Source organism: Chelonia mydas, chromosome 2, assembly GCF_015237465.2.
Source record: "Chelonia mydas isolate rCheMyd1 chromosome 2, rCheMyd1.pri.v2, whole genome shotgun sequence".
Classification (NCBI taxonomy): domain Eukaryota; kingdom Metazoa; phylum Chordata; order Testudines; family Cheloniidae; genus Chelonia; species Chelonia mydas.
Genome location: NC_057850.1, coordinates 80,335,981 through 80,356,947, shown reverse-complemented (window position 1 = coordinate 80,356,947; position 20,967 = coordinate 80,335,981). Strand labels below are relative to the sequence as shown.

General features: G+C 38.7%; 1 protein-coding gene across 4 annotated transcripts in view; it reads left to right on the top strand.

Moving 5' to 3' along the window:
* The window catches only part of MIB1 (MIB E3 ubiquitin protein ligase 1), a 99,957-nt gene extending 79,202 nt beyond the window's left edge, over window positions 1–20,755 (top strand). The window contains exons 17-22 of one of the 4 annotated variants that reach the window (XR_005224353.2): window positions 1,486–1,678; window positions 3,492–3,570; window positions 5,589–5,702; window positions 7,049–7,149; window positions 10,619–10,821; window positions 14,343–14,514. Coding sequence is in view for 2 of the 4 variants with exons in the window: in XM_043539760.1 (XP_043395695.1) it covers window positions 1,486–1,678; window positions 3,492–3,570; window positions 5,589–5,702; window positions 7,049–7,149; window positions 14,340–14,483 (631 nt within the window). In the remaining 2 variants the exon portion in view is untranslated. Of the gene's footprint in view, window positions 1–1,485; window positions 1,679–3,491; window positions 3,571–5,588; window positions 5,703–7,048; window positions 7,150–10,615; window positions 10,822–14,339 lie in introns of all 4 variants that reach the window. The other 3 variants (XR_005224352.2, XM_037892759.2, XM_043539760.1) reach the window with 3 other exon arrangements.
* The last annotated feature ends 212 nt before the right edge of the window (window positions 20,756–20,967 follow it).

The window sequence follows — 20,967 nt, the reverse complement described above, 5'->3', positions numbered from 1 at the left end:
CTCTAAGCTGTTCAGCCACGCAGCTGCCTATTAAGCCCAGCGCAGGAGTTCAGGCGCCCCTCTCCGCCAGCCCCAGCTGCCGCTGCTGTGGGAGAGGCGCCCCACCCCTTCGGCCCCAGCGCCGAGGTGCCGCTGCTTGGGGAGAGTCACCCCTCCCTGCTGGCCCCAGTGCCGAGTTGCCCCAGCTGGGGGAGAGGGGCCTCTCCCTCAGCCTGGCCCCAGCACCAAGCTTCTTCGGATTTGCTGCGGCTGGGGGAGAGGTGCTCCTCCCTCAGGCCAGCCCCAGTGCCAAGGTGTCCCGGACTTACAGTGGCTGGGGGAAAGGCGCCCCTCCCTCAGCCCAGCCCAGGTCTGCTGGAGCTGCCGAGGAGAGGAGCCCCTCCCTCAGCCCAGCCCACCCTCACTGGAACTGCCGCAGCCAGGGAGAGGCACCTGTCCCTTGGCCTGAGCTACTGCACCGAGAGAGGGCTGGGGGGAGTTCTCTCTCCCCACCATAGCCAATGGGCAGCCTGCACCACACACACCTCATCCCCGGCCCCACTCCAGAGCCTTCACCCCTAGCCGGAGTCCTCATCCCCTGCACTCAACACTCTGCCCAGCCCTGAACCACCTCCAGAACCCCTCATCCTCAGCCCCACCCCAGAGTCTGCACTCCCAGCCAGAGCCCTCACCCGACTCCAACCCTCTGCCCCAGCCTTGAGCCCCTTCCCACACTCCGAATCCCTTGGCCCCACCCCTACCACATGAATTTTGTTATGTGCACCAATATGAAGGTGATGTGTGTCACATACCTCCATATGGGTTCACATAACAAAATTCATTCCGCACATGGATGTAAAAAATTAGAGGGAACACTGGTCGCAACCCCATTTTAAGGGAGTTGCCAGGGCTGGCTTAGATTTGCTGAGGCCAGAGACCCACCACCCAGGACCAAAGCCTTAGGGCATCAGGGCTTAGGTTGCAGGCTCCCTGCTGGGGCTGAAGCCCTTGGGCTTGGGCTTTGGCCTGCCTGCCCGGGGCAGTGGGGATCAGGCTTTGGCTTTGGCTTTGGCCACGCCACCCCGGGTGCTGTCGATCGGGCCCCCAGGCCTAGATAAATATTGACATAAAGATGGGAGTAGAAGTGTTCTCTCCTCATACACTCTCTAGATGCGTCTCCAACCCACTGTTATCAACTTTTTCTGCAGATTGATTTATCCAAGCATGTAGCTATGCTCCTGTCAGCCAGAAAATTACGTTGCTTGTACCTCATGTAAAATTAGAACTGTAATCTCCATACTGATGACACTGACACCCAAATGCCTCAGCAGCTTTACATACAAGTTAACAGAAGGGGTGATACAATCTGTGCACAAACTAGAATGAGTAGTACACATAAGCAAATGACTCGGGGCTTGAAGTACAGTATGATTTACAAAAGTGTTTTCAGAATATGCACAAAGTTGTAATGCTGACTTAAGCCTGACTGTGAGGTGGTTTTTTTAGTGGACAGGTTGGCTCTCGAAGTCCGTCTATGATCAGCAATGACTCAGAAACTTTAGAAGAATGTATGGTGTGTTCAGACATGAAGAGAGATACGTTATTTGGCCCATGTGGACATATTGCTACTTGTTCCCTCTGCTCACCACGGGTCAAGAAATGCCTCATCTGTAAAGAGCAAGTCCAGTCCAGAACAAAGGTACTTAACACAATTTTTAATATTCCCATTGTATTCTTCCTGCAGTTGTGATTTTTTTGTGAAAAGAAGAGACTGACTGTACTAACAAACTACACTGTCTCAGCTGCCATGGTTTCTCTCACATGTCTAGTTTGTCAGTGGTTAGAGCAGAGTGCAGCATTTATCTGATATTGCTTCTTGTTGCACATTGCAAATGAAAAAGTGTTAATGAGGACAGAGACAAGAATTATCTGTCTTAGGGAAGTGGCAGCAAATTTATTATAAGAATTCCGAAAGGTAGTAATCTTAAGGGGGGAGCCACAGCCACCCAAACTAGTCAGCAGTCTTCCTCCTTTTCAGTGCTCAAATTCAGAGCATCCTGACACATCCAGGCCTACCAAAAATGTCTTGTACCATGGCCCCAACTCCATGGAGACCACTGCCTGATCTATCAGGCCTCATACAAATGCCTTGGCCTCCATGTAAATCGAACCTTCTTTTCCAGCAAAGTGTGGCTTACACTATATTTACATTAAAGGTGCATGATTTCTGTGGTGCTGGGAGCACCAACCAAATCCCCCCGCCACCCCCTAATTTTCTCTCTGTTGAGAGAAATGTAGCCCATGGTACCAGGATCAGCCACTGGACGTGTAATCCTGTGAATTGAAGACAAAACAGTTATATTATGTGCTTGTGCGGTCACTTCAAAATCCAAAGGTACTTGCACAGTGCAAACCATGCAGTTGCTTCAAAGCCCAGGTGTGCCCCCGATAGCTGTAACTATCACCCCCCCCCCCTTAATATGACATATAGCAAGCTACCTCATGCATACAGAGTGTCAAACTGATAACATATGCCACTAGTAAGCCTGAAGGGGGGGGAGAAGGGAGGAGAAGAGGGGCTTTAAAATGGTGGAGAGTGGTTCTGAAAAGCTTGCTTCCACCTCCTGTTGTCTCTGTGGGTGCCCTTCCCCCATCAGCCAGACAGCCCCACCACTTGTCACACTGGGAGTTGATCAAAGGAGGTCAGTGATTAGCTGGTGACCATTGTAGCCCAGACTCTACCTTCTGGCTCTCACTCTGAAATCAGGACTGGCTCTCTTCTCTGACGGAGCAAGTCATTTTTTATTAAATAGACATTTTTCATAGTTTAGATTATAATTTAGTTCAACTAAACCAGTTTCCCAAACTGGTCTGCAGAGAGATGGTGAAAAGTGGTGGCTTTTTGTTTCCAGTTGCTAACGTTTGTTACGAAAGCAAAAAGTACACCAATTACTTTACTTTTCTGCATAAGTAGTTGCTCTAGTTGTCACAAGGATGTTGTATGAATGGGAGGAGTGGTGGTCCGTGCATTCATGAATCAGTAGATGGGTGGTCCATGTGACCATTTCTCTAAGATGTGGTCCACCCCTGAGAAAAGTTGAGAAATCCTGTCCTATACCACTTTGTTGGATTACAGCAGAAAGTCGTTCTAAACTAATTGAGCACCGTACAGCCAAGAAAAATACGTGTACCAGCCTGGTGGCCTTGTTCTCCTAGCTGGTATGATTTATAATTCCTAGATAACCAGTAATGCAAAGAGCATAAATATTGCCAGCTAGGACTTCTGGATACAGATATGGTAATCTCCCATTTAAATCCCACTTTTAGGTGGCGAATCAGCTCTGTTTTTTCTTCCTAAATAGTTTTGTTGTAGCTAACATGGCGCTAAGCAGAGCTTGTTAAATTCCCTTTGCCCTGCTAACGGGTGGAAGTAAGCAAATAGATCTAAATTGAATAGATACAAAAAGGAAAGGAATCTTTCCCATGTTATTCCTTACTGTTCTTTTCTGCAGATTGAAGAATGCGTGGTGTGTTCAGACAAGAAAGCAGCAGTACTCTTCCAGCCTTGTGGTCACATGTGTGCTTGTGAGAGTAAGTAGCCTTGGCAGGTAATACCTTTCAAAATAATGATCATGCAACAAAAGATGTCTGTTAAAAATAGTCACTAAAAATTCTTTTAAAACGTTGACTTAATTGCAGGCTATTCAAGTAAATTGACTTTGGTCTGGTAATCAGAGCTTTGACGTTACTTGGAATGCAGTAAAACCACCTGCTTGTAGTAAAGTTTAATTATTTGGAGGACAAATAACAGAACTGTAGCTGTTTAAGAGGAAAATTGAGAGAGGAGATTTATTTCACCTACCTGCATTATTTTATTCTGACTGAGTTGTGGTAGTCAGAGTCCTGTTGTACATTTCTGTAAATAAATTAGCATTCTTTTTTTTTTTTCTTTTTTTTTGAGATCTTTAGAACACATGTGATTCCTTTGACAGTTTTGTGAGGGCATCTAGCGGTGTAAATACAATTAAACTTTAATTGGTATAGAAACCAAACAATTTTTTAAAAGACTTATGACTAAACCTTCCATTAACATCACATACAAAGATTCCAGCAAGAGCTGTCTTTCCCCCAAGGATTTAGAATGGAGCATGTTTGCAAAGAGAATCTGCTGCCACACAGATCACTCTGATGTGATGTGATGTGTATGGTACAGAAACTGATGAGGAAAAAGAAAACACTTAAGGAGTCTCCAGAAACTGTCCCCCCTTTGTTTAATAAGATGAGGATGTAGTGATCATTTTGTCACCAGAACTTTCAAGAATTTTTGGACATCTTTCTGAGGCTTTGCTGATGGTCAGTTGTCTATAGAATATTTATTTGTTGACATTATGGAGTTACATAAGAGAGGGAAGGTAGTCCTCCCCATAAACAGTGGCTTAATTGATCTTGCTAAGGAAATCTGGCATTATCTCGACTGCTTTGATGTGACTCAGGTCTGACATATTCACTACCTTCACAGCCATCCAGCTCCAGACTCTTTGCATTGTGTGCAGTGGAGAGAGCATGGGTGGGGGAAGAGAGCTTTTCGGTTAATTCCCCAGGAGGTGGATAGCAAGAAGATAGATTACCATGGTGAAAGGTGTGATCATTGAAGTGCATGTTGCCAATATCTGCTTTGTATTAGGACGTGAAGGTTCTAAATATGGAAAAGTTTTTTCAGATTATTTCCTGTCGCATTTGAGGAAGGAAAGTAAGTCTGCTGAGTGAGAGGGTTAATGTGTGCCCCAGCACTCACTGAGAACTGTTTACAACTCTTACATTGGGTCCCAATACAGTGTTGCTGCAATCATGTGACACCATTCTCTTATAGAATTCCAGCCTTTCTCCTGTAATGTAAGCAAAAGATATAGATTTACCCTTCAAAGGGTTTGATCTTTTTTGTAGTAATTACTGACACCCATTTGCCCATTGGATGTAAGTGAATCAAGGGATATTTTTAGATAGAGGGAGAAAGTAGGTGTTTTCCCATTCATACACTTTCTTTGGTATAGCTTTTTAAAAAGGTTAAGTGGAAAATAGAAAAAATATTCCAGTACTGTTAATAAGGTCATGAAAGCAACTGAATTAAAAACTGCCAGTCGGTCCTTAATTTTCACCATGATTATCAAAAATCTCAGAAATGCACATGATCTTATATTTAAATTCTGCAGTACCATTGTAAAATAGAGGTAATTAAAGATGAGGTGGTATTTATTCCAAATTGTGGATTTCTTGCTCTTGAAAGAGTAAGTTTGCTTGCAGAAAAAAAATCTATTCTTTCAAAATGCACTAAAATAAAAAAAGACAAACAATATGGATTTTTGTAGGTCACATGCAGTGTATTGTTTATGGATTCTTTGGGTCCTAACTAACTTTTGAATAGGCTTTGTGCTTATTTTTACATTATTTTTTTTTGCAAACACAGCCATTGGTGTTGTAACTACACATTGTCATTTTTTGTAGTATATTTGTGGATAGAATGAAATGAACTGATTAAACTCATGGATAGAAGCGCAGAAAGAATAAAGAGACTAGCAGGCTACTGAGAGTAAATTCTCTGCTTTTCCCAGACTGTGCAAGCCTGATGAAGAAGTGTGTGCAGTGCCGGGCAGTGGTTGAGCGGAGAGTGCCTTTCATTATGTGTTGCGGAGGGAAAGGTACAGAAGATACCACTGATGACATTTGTGAGTGTTTTTCTTTTTTCTCTAATACTTCCATTCTCCTTTCATTGAAAAAAAAGGGGGTTGACCATATATCCCTCACATCATCCGTTTGAAGGAAAGTTTTAAAGAAAGTAGTTTTTGTGTCAGCCTTCCACCTACTGTTTGTCACTCGCTATATGGGATAGTGGTAGATGCTGTTGTAGCATAGACCATGTCTGAAAAGGGCTGTTTCAATATCCAAGAAGCATGATACCAGAAGCTGAAACATCATAAGTGTGTATATATGTCAGTGATAATTTGAACCCTTCTCTTTAACTTCCAGAACTTCATGGCCATATAGCTATGTGGCACATGGAGCAAAGTCTAAGAATTGCCAGTGAATATAATTGAAATACACAAATAAACTTACGCACATGGCCCCATACGAATTACAAATGTTAGCTTGACTTCTTGGCCTCTTTGACTAATCAGAGGAGTCCCAGTAGAAGTGGGAAATAGAACATTTTGTCTAGAATAAAACTGGCCAAATAATTTGTGATGTCAGAATTATTCAGTGAGTTCTGCCTTTTTCTGTTTGACTAGTTCTTAAACAGTTTATAATTTTCTTGAATTTATTAAATTATTCTGAGTTATTTCAAGTTACATGAATAATTTTTTGTAGTGTGTGTCTGTGTGTGGTTCATTGTATACTTGAAATTTGAGCTGCTGGTTAATTTAAATTGGAATAGCTACATGATATTTGATCCCTGACGGGATGAGCATAACTCAGAATCACATTTCCAATGTGAACATTCAAGTTTAAAAATTCAAAATTTGCCTTTTGAAACTTTCCACTTTAAACTTGCTGTTTCTGTCAGTAAACTTGGTTCCTGAACATTCACAAAGTGAATATGAAATAAGTGGGAACATAGCCAAACCAAGTTTGTTCAACAATTTGGACAAATATTTGCATGATGTTTTTAGCAGTATTGATTCAGTCCCAGTCTGGAATTACCAGACAATGTAGCAATAGACACTGGGATTTTTTGCCAAAGAATTTTCACCAGTGGAGCATCCATGAGGGCATTCGTGTAGATGGGGCTCCAGGTAGTTGCTAGCATTTTAACTGCCACAGTGAGGGAAATATTTGTCAAAAACTGTAATTAAAGCTTCCCAGTAAATTCTTTTAGTTCAGGAATGGAATTCTAGTGAGTCATAATAAATATAATTTGATTATCAAAATATATTTGTTAGAAATAATGCTTCAATAATTCAGATAAATGGAAATAGTATTTTTGTGATTAGCAGACAAAAGTAATTATTCTTTATGTTGTAAGTGCTGCATAACGTGTTCTAGGCTTTTAATATTACTCTCCTCTGCATTTTAGCAAGTGGAAACATTCCAGTTTTACAGAAAGACAAGGAGAACACCAATGTCAATGCAGATGTACAGAAGCTGCAGCAGCAGTTACAAGACATAAAGGAACAGGTAAAAGTGCCACATGTTCCTTTTTATTGAACACCAAAACAAAATAAGGGAAATCTGTTTAAACTCTTCAGTTCCTATTTTTTGATTAATTAATCAAAGCCATTTTTGTTCTATGAAGTAAAGATGAGCTCTAGTGTGGCTAAAGGTTTTTTGTGACTTATCTGACTTTTTTATGCATACAGTGTTCTTAATGACATATCATTTCTTGACCCACCTATTTTAGTGTAACTGAACGGGCATACGTGACCCAAACAATAAATATAGGAATGAAGGGAGGCAAGGAATATTAACTCTATCTTTTGACCTCATAACGATGTACAGTGAAGATATTTTTTTCACAGAACTTCATTAAATATGGGCATTTTTCTTCACAAAACTGTACGCACTGAGCTGATGCAGGAGTTATGAGCCTGCCTATTCAGTAACAAACCACTTTTGAACACAAGTTGGCAGTTAGAGGGGATGTGCAGTCCCAATGCATTAGCACGCTCAAATGAGAATTATATTTATATATGGCTACAATATGAAATATTGATAGGTGTAAAACATTGCATACATAATTTTGAGATGCAGTAATTATAAATCTTTTATTATATAGATTTTACAATATCTTAAATATAAGGCTTTTTAAATTCTGTGCTTGGAAAAGGAGGAAAATTATAAAAATCTTGGATAGATTTTTCAAAAGAAAAATTAAATATGGATGTCTTTGCAAGTGTTAAATAGTGCTAAAATAGTGACCTACAACCCTGATCTTGTTTTTTAAATTATTTAATGTGAAATGATTCAGACAAGCAACAACTATTCTCTTTATGTCTTCTGTAATATGCAAAAGCCAAAAATCTCTTAAATCCAGGCGTTAATATTTTGTACAGAATAGATTAAATATTTATTAACATGGAGGACAAATATTTTGTGTGGTGAATTATTAAATTTTTCCCCCTTCTCTCCCTTTAAAGTCCCTCCCAAAAATTGTTTTTCTTCCTGTCTGTTGGGATCATGCAACATTATGTGTCCTGAACCATTGCCCGCCTTCAGCTACACTGCAATTTTTCTATGTCTGTATACCTTTGCTGGGAAGCATGCTCAGCAGCAGTGGAGATTTACCTTTAAAGATGTACTGTCCTACATTTGTCACAGTTGAAATGTTTTGGTGAATAGAAGAGACTGATGAGAACTTAATTCACATTTAAATTGTCTTTTTATCTCTTGTGGATTTAGAGTAGTGTATAATGCTTCAAAGATGGCTGGTATCTGAGCTAATCCAGACAGCCCTACCTGAAAGTTCAGAGAAGATTTTGAATCACCTAGTTCTGGGCCACATCTGTAAATGCCTATGAAAATTTGAGACCTGATGTAGTGTCAGATGTTAATGTGACGGGGTTGGGACTCACCACCACAGCGCCTCCTGCTGTTCACTCTGGGAATTAGCTCAGTTCATGCGGAGCACCCTCTGCTGGTGGTGTCCTGTCTGTCTCTCACCCTAGATTGGAGTCTCGACCCGTGTTGCTTCCAGCTCGCGGCGTCCTCTTCAGGACGCTGCCCTCTGGCAGTGCCCACTGCTCCGGTCTCACTCCCTTCCGGGGGTTTGGTGTTATCAGCAGTCCATCTCTTCACCCCAGCCACAATGGCCAACCACACCCCAAAGTCTAACCCCTTTTGGCAGGGGTCCAGTGCAGTCCGTGATGGCTTCTCCTAACAGCCAGGTGGAAGTGCAAGGGGGAAGGGGGGGACCCAGGCCCGCCCTCTACTCTGGGTCCCAGCCCAGGGACCCTTTGGTGGCAGCCTTCCTGCCTGCCCTCCTTCTCTCCCTTTGTCCGTCTTTCTTACTGGGCCGTTTCCCCTTTGGCCCCTTTGCACTGACTAGGCCCTTTTTCTCAGGGCCCACAGCCCGGCAGGTACCGGGCAGGAGTTCCCTTCTGCTCCCCCTGCCTGCCCAGCACTGCACTGTCCCTGGTGCTAGTCTCCTCACGCAGGAGACAGACCTTCACCCTCTGAAGGCCTGGGAGAGACTACCTGCTCCCTTCCTGGGCAGCCTTTATATAGGGCCTAGCCTAGCCCTGATTGGCTGGCTGTAATACTGGCCCTGATTAGCTCTCTAACAGGCCCTCCCTGATCGGCTGCCGCCTTGCGCAGCCGCTCTGGCCTGTTGAAGCCCAATCTGGCATGGGGGTGGGACACCACCCCACCACAGTTAACCTCAGAGGCAAACCTATCGATAATTGTTACCCTCACCCTGGCAACTGGCTGAGACCCTCATTATTGAAAATCTTTGTTCAACTCAAAGCAGTTTCCAACCTAATCTCTGTCTGTATAAGGACAGGTAGACTAAAAAACTATACTTCTTCTTTCTCACCAATAACATTTGAGGCTATTAACTCTGAAAATGTTTTCAAAAATCTGCTTTTGATTATTTTTCTTTTTAATTTCATTCATTTTGGACAGTAAGAATACATTTAGTTTGTTTTTACTTTCTGGTTCTTGAGCAGTAAAGTGTTCCAGATTACAAATGTGAAGTTTAAATTCAAACAATCTGTTTAATCGGAAGTGTAAAAAAAAAAAAAAAAAAAAAACCATGAAAACTCTTCTACAGAGCTTAAGGTTATAAAAATATTTCTGCAGAAATCTAAATGCTTTGTTTAAATTAATGTGAGTTGATTCCAGCAATGAATAGATGTGTGTACTGGAGTGAGCACAACTGTTCAATTTTTTTAAAAAATTTCCCCTCTAGTGATTATATCTCAGTTTTTTACTTCAAATATTGTATTCAGAAGCAGTATCTCAAGACACACATTAGTCCCTACCATCCTCTGTTTCTTTTCACACATCTTAAGAAAAGATTTTACATCAACAGGAAGTTCAGATGCATTTATCAGTGAGAGTAGAACAGTGTCTTATTTTGTTGGGTTGATTTTCTACTTTTCTGGTCATCAAAAAGTTGACAGTGTTTAACAAAAATAAAATTTTCTTAATTTTTAATATTCTCTGTTGCCTGGATTTTTGCAGTACATTTACTGCCCAGTACTCTATTTTCAGGCTGATATTAAAATATGGTCATTTAACTATTCTCTTTGCTCCTCAGCAGGATGTTTTTGACCGCATCTTAATTGACTGCCATGTCAAGTAGTTACTTTGTTGAAACGATTCTGCTTGAAATCTAGCTTGTCTGAAATTGTAATTTGTTTCTTAGGGAACTGGCTGAACCTGTCTTGTTTGGAATCTTTTAATTTGTCTTCTAGGTGACTTTTCTGTATACTGTTGTGAGAGGGGCTAATGAGTGGCGGATTCTAGTTAATTGCTATTTTTCATAAAAAAAGATTCTTCAATTGTACCTTAAATATGTGCCTGAAGTTATACCCAGAGTTCCATTTTAAACATTTTTTTTCATTTTCTGCTTTAAAGCTGCACTCCTAATGTGACATTCAGTATTCGTGTGTTCTTAAAACTTCTTATTTGTTCTTTTCAGCAGGTTTACCTACGTTTCAACTCATGTCTTCAGTGATAATCTAATACATTAGTGCAGCAACCTTTTAAAACAATTTCTGGTGCCAAGCAGAAGCGAGGCCTGATGTCAGCAAAGTCCACACACGATGACCACATCATTCTTCAGGGATTCCCTGAATGTGAACCATCTTTGACTGTGATTGCAGTTACCGCCACCACATTTCATACGTAATCACCCTCATCTGTCTGTAATAAATACCTTATATATGTTCCTTCACCATACGTATGTCATTTCTTTTTATTTAAAATTAAAGTTTTTGTAATGTCACTGTGCACCTGTATCTTGTGCCTGGAAACATACTGTCATCAGTAATAAAAGATTGTTATAGGTTCTAATATGACACCCATATCAGACAAAAACTAAAATATTCTGCTAAAATTGACTTATTTGCAATATCATACCCGAGTGACAATCTCATGTTATTGCTAAGACCTTTCCATACTATCTTAACTCTGTCTCTGGATTACACCTGATTAGAACTGACTGGGTGCCTTTATGGTGGTATTTCAGAAGCAAGAATACATAATATATAAAAAGAAATCAAATACTTTCTCCAGGCACAGAATTTTCATTTGTTTCCCCTCAAAAGATCTCCAGCTAATTTATTCATATAGGGTTGAGGTGATAGACATCGAATTTTGGTGCCAAAGCATGAGGCCAAATTAAAAGTATAGTCAAAATATCTACCATTTGTTTGCTGTTCTTCTTGTTACAAAGCAGGGTGTAAGTCACCGATAGTCATGTAACTAGAGTACAGTTGGAGACCAGGCAGGTAGGTTGATCGTTCTGTGCAAAGTTACTTAAAGCTGCTGCCATGTGAAGGTAAATAAACTAAACCATGTATGACACTGAAACGAAACTGGTCTCTACAAATAAATATTCACCGTTTTTATGATAAGCAGGAAGAATCTGGACGATCTGCTCGTGCTGCCATACAATTGAAGAAAGACCTATTTTCTGATTCGAGATACCACCAGGGAATTTCTTCTAAATTGTGTGCTGCAATGAAATGAGTAAACAAAATAAAACAAAATTTTTACCCCCATTGCTTAGGCTGAATACACTTTTATAGAGTCTATGATGTGCATATATATTTTCAAATTACTCTGTGGTATATTGGAGAGAAACAGATTTTTTTATTCTAATTGTAAGATATATAGTCAGACCCCAAAGCAAACTGTAGGGGTAAAGAACATACAGTGAGAAGGACTTGAATTCTGTTCTTGCAAGATGAAATTTAGGGTTTACACCCTGTATCCCTTCTAAAAGGGATACTTTAGGACTATTAAATTATGTACCGTCACCACAGGAAAGCTATTTCATGTTAATAAGTAATTAATGAAGAATTTCCCCATACTTCGGACTTTACAATACTATGAATTATAAGGATGATACTTAGTTGTACCAGGTGAGGATTTGGCTTGGGTGAGGAAGAGGGTAGATGGACTGATTAACAATCAGTCCCTTGCAGTGCTTTAGTGGAAGAAAATTACATACATTTTGAATTATTGAAAATCATGAATAGATATGGTGATGCCATGCTAGCCCTGACAACATTTGAATATGAAATATGCTTGTTGAGAATGTATAATTTTTTATATTTGCAAATTCATTCAAAAAGTTCAAGGTCTTATCTGGCAGAGGGTGTGTCGACACTGCAATAAAAAACCTCTGGCATGAATCTCAGAGCTCAGGTCTCATTGCTCATTAGGCTGGGGCTGCAGGGCTAAAAAACTGCAGTTAGGTGTTTGAGTTTGGGCTGGAACCTGGACACTGAGACCTACCAGAGGGTTTCAGAGCCTGGGTTCCAGCCTGAGCCCTACACTGTAATTTTTAGCCCAGCGAGTCTGAATCCACTGACCCAGGCCAGTCCTGGCTATGCCACAGGTTTCTTACTTCAGTGTAGCTCTACCCAGAAGATACCTTCTGGCAGCTCCTTAGATATGGTGATTTCACACGGATTGAAATAAGAGATAATTGGCCAAATTCTGATTTTAAACTCTGTGTAAACATGTTGAAGTCATGAGCCATGATAACCAGGAGTTTACTAAACAATGTTTGTCCCTGCATTTAGTTGATTGCATAGAAGGCATGCCTTAAATTTTACATTTCATTGTGTGGGCACTACTCTGGATATGTACACCTTTCCCTGGTGTAACACTACTTTGGTAAACCTGCAGTGATTTAAAGAAGAGATCAGAAAAAACAGTGCACAAGTGCAAGGTGATGGTGAAATAAATTTGTATTTGAAATGTGGGCCACAGTTAATAAGGGTCCAATTATACATGGTTTATAAAGGGTTTACAACATCTGTTCAGTTATAAGCATGTTACAGACATTAGTAGGTGTCTCGGGTGGTTATAAGCACACTATAGATGTCAGTTTAAGAACATGAGTAGAAACTCCTCAGTAGATACAAGTTGTGGTTATAAGCAACCTGTTGATCTAACAATCTGTAACAATCAATTATTTATTAAAAATCTATTTATATATTACCCCTTTATAAACCATTTATAAATGAAACTTTAATGTGATTATGGTGAAGGAACAAACATGTGCCTTGTAGTTGAATTTTTGCATATGATATAGGTGGAGGACACTGCAGGCACAGTCAAGGATGGTTCTCTAAGGGACAAACTTTCATGGTGAACAGTTGTAAGAGATCCTTTTGGGTATTGGTCTCACTTTATGTTCAATAGTAAAAACTGGTTTTAAAGGGTTGCTGTGTGGATCTGAGTTAGGGGTAAAAAGCTCTGATAAGTTGAGCAGCCCTCCATTGAAACATTAAATTTTCACAGATGTTATCTGGATTTCTAAAAAACAGAACACATGCAGGATATGGTCCTATGCAAGTAATGATTATTCCTTTACAAGTAACATTGAAAGTACAGAATTAAAGCATACGTTGGAGTACACCAGTTCCTTTTCTTCAAAAAGCTGGTACCTTAAATGTTGTTGGTAAAGCTTCTGAAAATATTGAGTTACTTAAGATTCCAAATCAGTGAGCAAATTACTTCCAAGAAGAAAATTGAAAGTCAGTTCACATCTATGGTGTTTAGCATGTATGTTGGGACTGTTAACTTTTTTTTTTAAAGCAAAACCATATTCATACTATTTCTGGGTCCAAGAGGTGCTTGGGGTGCGTGTGTGTGTGTGTGAGAGAGAGAGAGAGAGAGAGAGAGAGGTAGGTAAATGAGTAGGTAGAAATTTGAGGCATGGGTGGTAAATAATTTGTTCATTGAATTACATACATAAATGTCTGTGCTTGGTAGATTTCCCTGTTTCCTTAACGTTGTATAAAGGAAACCAAAGGGGGATGCAGCTGAAAATTGCTTATTTACTCTGCTGTGAATTTAAATGATGCCATCAGATTTGTGTAGAAAGCTACTGTGGGGTTGGTTTTCTCATTTTGTGGAGAAGGAGTTGAAAAAATTCACTTGTTATCCCTTCATGAAACATATTTTAAACTGAGGATTAAATTAAATAGTGAATTTTCTATTTTGTATTTAATGTCAAAAGGCAGGTAATTGAATCTGTTGTCATTCTGTGGCTTGGTTTCTCTATCGCAATGATCTCTGTTCACTCAACAGTTGCATATATTAAATTGTCTACAATTAATAGAATGCATATTTGATACTTTTTTCTCACCATTGCTCTCCCCTACCTAACTTGTCAAAATCTTTTACAGACCATGTGCCCGGTTTGTTTGGATCGTCTGAAGAATATGATCTTTCTCTGTGGCCACGGAACATGTCAGCTTTGTGGAGACCGAATGAGTGAATGCCCTATATGCCGCAAGGCTATAGAACGAAGAATCCTTTTGTATTAAACAATAAAACCAAGTGTCTTCTGTTAGCTTATCAAATTGTCAGTACATTTTGGTCATCAAATCTCTGTAAGTTTGAAAGGCAGTTTAAGGTTCTAATGAAAACATTTCTAATACTGCAATACATATGTGCTATGTTGTAGTTGCTTAAAGACTAAACACACCAGAAAAGAAAACAGTATTTGAACAGTCAACTTTTAGTTGTACTATCAAGAGACAGCTAAGATAAGGCTAACTTAATAAAGCAAGTCTTTCCCCTCCCCCACCCCATTAAAGCACCAAGTGTAAAGGGACAATCCTGATTTTCTGTTTTGGTATCTTTAAAGTTTTTATATGTATGTATGGACTTTAATATCAGCCATCAAGTAATGTAGATTTTGTACTGCCAGTTGCTTTCATATATTTATTTTTTTAGCTCAAGTTTGACACCTCTTCAGCGTTTGCTTAATTGTCAAATGACAGAGAAAGTTATGCCTCATAGTACTATTGTCTTGAAAGGTACAGTAATGCAAAATCAGCACAATATATCCAGGTAGTATTCAGGACCATACTATTCCTATAAGATGACATCAAAATATAACCACGTGGATAACTTTGACTGTAATGTGCCCTACATGTTCAGTGTGGGTTTAGAGGAGAATGTCAGTGGAAAGAAACACAAGTTTGCTTTAGGAACGTTATGCCCCCAAACCTGTACTTCAGTCTGACAGAATCAAATTAAACTAAATAAGGAACTTCTTAATCCTGTCAACAAAAAAACTAATATATAGAATTGTGAGTGGAGAGTACTGATTGTTTTTCTTTACAAGGTATTTGAAAAATAAAGTGTAGATCAATTATTAATTTCACACCTAAAGAGTGTAGTTGATTAAAATATTTGGGGAACAAGTGTATAACTAGAGAGTAGGGAAATTATGGGTCTCATGATCTAAGGAAACTGGGTGATATTTTTCCTTTGGATTCTGTAGAACTCAGCTGTTCTTTAAATCATCTTTTCTGTTGCGGACTATGCATTTTTTACATAAATCGGTGTGGTCTTCTATTAAACCAGTCTTACAGAATAAATATAGGGAAACAATAGCAACAGCAAAGGAGGTAAACTATACATTGCCCATTCATCTCAATGGGGTATTAATTTCAAATCCCAGCAGTGACCATTTAATAGCTAATATTAAGCAAGGGAGTGGTCATAAGTCAGTGGGTGTCCTGACACATGGATAGGTTACTTGAAACTGGTTGTCGGAATTAGCTAGGATTTGTATTGCACTTATAGATACTCTTGGCTTTTTGACTACTACCAGCAGCTCCAAAACATGAGTAAGAGCACAATCCAAATGTTCTTCAGGCTTTGGTGGTGGGACTGTAGTCAGGATTTCAGGAAAGGAGTTAAATTTGGAGCTCTTACAGCCAAATGATGGCATATAAAAGCAATTCAGCAGTTACCTGAATTACTGATTGAATAGAATATGAAATCAGTGCTTGTTGTCTTTTAGCCCTGATTTGGACAATTTCTTTCAAGGATTGTGAAATACACAGTGGATTCAGTTAGGTGCCTTACTTGCAGCTGACACCGGTCTCCTTCATTTAACTCCTGTTACACATGGCAGGGACATGAAAATGGGAATTGGTCTGGGGAAGATCAAGGTGAGAATGAAGTGATTCATAGTCTGCATTCTTCACCTGGAAAATCACGTCCTTACACAATGCATGGTCTTCTGAAGTGTGTGATAAGCTTGTGTTGATCTTTGGAATTCTGCACACTTCAGCCAAAATCTCAGAAGAATTTACCAATGCTTTTTAAGTGTTGATCATGCAGTTAGAACACCTGTATGGTAGAAGGAAACTCTACAGTGGTTTCTTAGAAAATGAATACATAATGCATTAGCTGACAAAACAGTCCATGCCCCAAAATTTCTGTTCCAACAGGTAGAGATGTTTCTTGCTCTTTTTAACTCAGTTTTAAACAATTCAATCCAGTATTCTTTGTTCTGATGTTCCAGCAGTCATATATATACCATATATCTCACTCTGTGTTTGGTCATTTACAAAGCTTTCTGCTTTGCCTGGTGCTTTGAGTCCCTATTCTAAAATAGGCAGATCCCAGTAGCTTCTAAATAAAATCTTTGGTTGTCAGTAAATCTTGTCCTCAGTTTAGCAGTCCCACAACTGGTTTAATTGCTTTAGCTCTAGGAATTTTATATACTTTTGGAGTTGCAGCCTGGTTAGCTGAGGTTTCTGAATTCCAGTCTGAGAGAATTCTTACATTCTGTGTTCTTGTGTAATCAGAATAATTCTGGTATGATTTTTCCAACGTTTCTGGGGAAATGGTTTGGTAGCCCATGCCGCGTACATTGCAGATTTTTTCTCGCTTGACATAAGGGTCACCTGGCTTCTGTGGTTGGTGTTGCACAGCAGGACCCTTCGGCTTCTTGTCCCCCTGTTGGCCCTTCTCCAAAAGAACTGGTTCTGTCTAATACAGAGCAACACTGAACCCCTTGCTATGAATTTCATTCTCTTGTTTCAGGTCTGTGACATGGTTTTCTTTAACCCAGGGCAGAATCATTTTGAGGACTGTTTCGTACTTAAATTATTCAGAAAGGCCTCTCCATAAAGGCTCAGTACAAAGTACTTGATTAACAGTTAATCACCACTTCTGCACGATCTCTTGGTAAATGCAGTTCTAACTGAAAACCCCATTATGGTAGCTCAATGCACTACTTACTGCATAGCAGTCGATATTTTTATAATAAGTAAATTGTGCTAGGGTTTTGTTTGCATTCAGCATTGGAACAAGCCAGTGGTAAGATCCTATTTTTTCATGCAATTTTCAGCTGTTTAAATAGTCTGAATTAAATCTTGTCTCTACTACAGTAGTGGGTGTTCTCATTTCATTGGGACCAGGATTTCACCCTCTATCATGTCTTTTGTTTCTGATCTTTTCAGGTTGTCTGAATTAATTTGATCCTATGTTACCATCTGATGATGCAACTAATACTTGAACTGAATTTAACTGGGCATTAAGTATTTTCCTAAAGGACTAAATCAAGGCATCCAGGGGAGAAAACCGGTAGAAAAATGCTGAGCGTACTTCATCTGTGGAGAGCACAGATGTCAGGTGATAGGAGTTCAGTCGGATGTCAGGTGTGTAGGTGATAGAGGAGTTCAGTTCACAGTGGGCTTTTTATTTTTCAACAGTTCCTCAGCTACAAAACTATAGCTGTTGTAAGACATAAATATATAAAATCTATGGCTCTGTATATAAATAAAGTGAATAAAGGTGCTTCTCCAAGAGCTGTCCTTTCCACACCATGATCCCTGGTTTGTCCCCATCAACACATACAGACCTCTCATTATATATTTCTTTTTTTGTATTCAACTTGGTTGAGCAGTGTTGCATGCATGATTCCATGTCAAAAATTTAACTGGATAGTATCACAAAGTCAAGCCAAATAGTTTAATTAGACAACTGCTTTTTTAAAATAAGTAATTAAGCAGTTTAACTTTGTAGCACTTATTGTTTAAGGTGCTAGTATTGGCATTCTGTTTACAGGTGAGAGTTTATCCCAATTGACATTATGAAGTCAGATATAGTACTTTCAAAATGATTTTTAATTGATTTTAAGAAATGTTTGCCAAAACATTGTAGCATATGTAAATAGATGTTTAGACTTGTACACTATCTCTTCAGATTGTGATGTATGTTAAAGCTAAAGATTTAGGTAGCTTTGAAGAAACCAGCTGTATCAGACCATATTTATACAGTATATTCACATTACTTAGCAACAGTATGTCTGCAGCCTGATATTGTGTGAAAGGCTTGCATACTTCTATTTGATACCTTTTATTTTTTTTTCCTGTTTTAAAACAATCATAGGCTCAGAAGATAGGTGGGGATCATGGCAAGTAGGGAAAGATGAGGATGGGTCAGTGTATGTCTGTGAGTGAATCACTGTACAGATTTTACTGAAACCGGGAACAAGTACTCGATAAAAGAAAAAAGAATCAGTAAACAGACATTTGGATTTAATGTACGTGTTTGAGAATTTCAGATATCACTTATTTTTAGAACAATGCCCCAATATTAAGAGTTGTTTGGGAATGCAATTGGTTGGAGGAACTTCAATGTATTCTTGTTACACAGTCAAGAAGATATCTACATTATAGTTTATTATTTGAGTGCAAAAGATTTTTATTATTTGGGTGCTCAAAAGTTTGCTTGAACAGCTTTCCTTTCTGTATGGTAATCAGTAAGATTAAATTAGAAATGGCTGCTATACACAATAGTTTGGTAAAGGAACTATGAAGAGACCTTAATTTAAAATTTGAGGGGTCTATACAATAAGCTAAATAGCTTAAAGATGTCAGAACTTAATCACTTAACTTTCCAGCTTTTTCCCCCAAACAATGTACCATGACTTTTCAGGCCCGTTGCTTAAAGATATTCAGTATCTCCTGCTCTACATTCAAGGCATTTGGCACTTTGCAGGATTTGAGTCACTGCTACATACTTTCATGTTTTGTTAAAATACTAGTTAAGTAGTTATAGATTAGGACAAAATCCCATTTAAGAAAAAATGGGTACCCCCCCCCCCCAAATTTAAATTGGAAAGGTAATAAACACAAGTTACTTTGTAAATGTGAAAATTCCTTCAAAAAGTAGTTTAACTATAAACTTTGGCCAAATTGGAATATAGAAAAATTGTCGTGCCTTGTTAACATAGTCTTTAAAATGTTTTTAATCTAGTTCTAAAGATTTGTGAAACTAGCTTTTTAAAAAGAATCTGATTTGATATTGCCTTTATGTTGTGATAAGAATATTCACTGATACTGTGTAGATATTACCTAGAGATGGAGTTTTACTAAGGTATGCCTACTTATTTATAACAGTATTACTTACAGTTTATGGCTAGTGTAAACACTAAATTGAGAAAGTTACTTTGAGTTATTTGTCTCGCTGAGCTTCTTACAATATTGCAGATGTCAAAAGTTACATTTTGTTCTGTTAGTAGTTGCTGGTGAATTGTGTAGAGCCTGGACCATAACTTGTGTTATGAAGTTCTTACAGACCACTACAATGTTACTTTTAGTAACTCTGCCTTTTTTCTGTCAAAGTGTTCAGTTCTACAGTAATTGTTCTTTACCTTTAGAAAGGAGTGGGAGTTTTCTTAAACACTACAATTTAATTTTGATACATCAGTTTTGGTGCCTGACTAGATGTGACATAAAGGATTATTGCTGACTGTATGAATAATGTACAGGAGGAATGTATCATTCCCCATAGTACTGTACATTCCTGTTTCCCTTCCCTAAGTTGCTGGAATTCATATACTATTTTCCTTTTACAATGCAGAATGTGTTTTGTTCACAGAGTAAAATACTGTTGTCTGTAAAGTTCTATTGTGTGCCATTTTTATAGCTATAGCTGCAGTAAGTATGAGGGCTTTTTAACAACTTAAACACATTCATAAATGTTCTTCAGTGCATCTTGGAAAATATTAGAGGTTTAATGGTTGTATAGTGCCTTGATAGAACAATTGAATTGGCAGCAGCCGTAGATCCTTTACAGAATGGAAGTACATATGAATCTACAAACTGGGTTTATGCAGCATAAATGTATATGTAGCATACGTGTTGCATTTATGCCATTTATTTTTTTTTCTGTAAAGGAAAGTTAGCAGATTTAACTTTTGTTATGCTTTTGTTAAGTCTTGTTTATGATAACTACACCAATAGAGCAATTGTGATAGGGCCTGAGGACGGTATTCCAAATCAGACAAATAGCTGTTGGGGGAGAGGGTGGATAGAAAATTCTACATAATGACATTTTTAGTATGAAAGGAGAATCATTTTATAAACCAGCTTCTCGCAAAAATTAGCTTAATAATTCAGACCTAGCAAATCTTTTTATAAAGAAGTTTGCATGGCATTTCATAGTTACGAAAGTGTAAGTCTTACTCTGGACTCCTAGAAAGTATTTTCTTTGTCCCAAGCTTAGTTATGGATGCAACTTATTCTGTAGTAGAAAATGGGTTTTACTGAACCACAACAACATTTTTTGCTTTTATTAGAAAATCAACTTTGTATTTTTGGTAAATTGTAGATTTGATATGACTGTTGACTGGATTAAATTCAAGTTGTGTGTGTGTGTGAATGTAGTTGATTTCTGTACTGCAAATAGCTTTACATAATTGCATTGATTAAAACTGCTTAGCAAGACCTGAGCTTTTCAAAACAAATGCTAATGTACCGTATTGTTAATAAAACTTATGATATAATGAGTCTCATTCTGACTTTTTTTAAACAAGCTTTGACTTAACTTGTTGCACTGAACTAACACCTATTAGAGGTTGTTAGAGGTTATGAGAAAGGGAGAGGCAGCTCATTTCTGCTCATTTGATTACAGCGTTCTTGAAAATCAGAAATCTTATTGGCATTAGACCCAAACAAAAAGTTAAAATTTTAAAATACTTTGAGAATGTAATCTAAG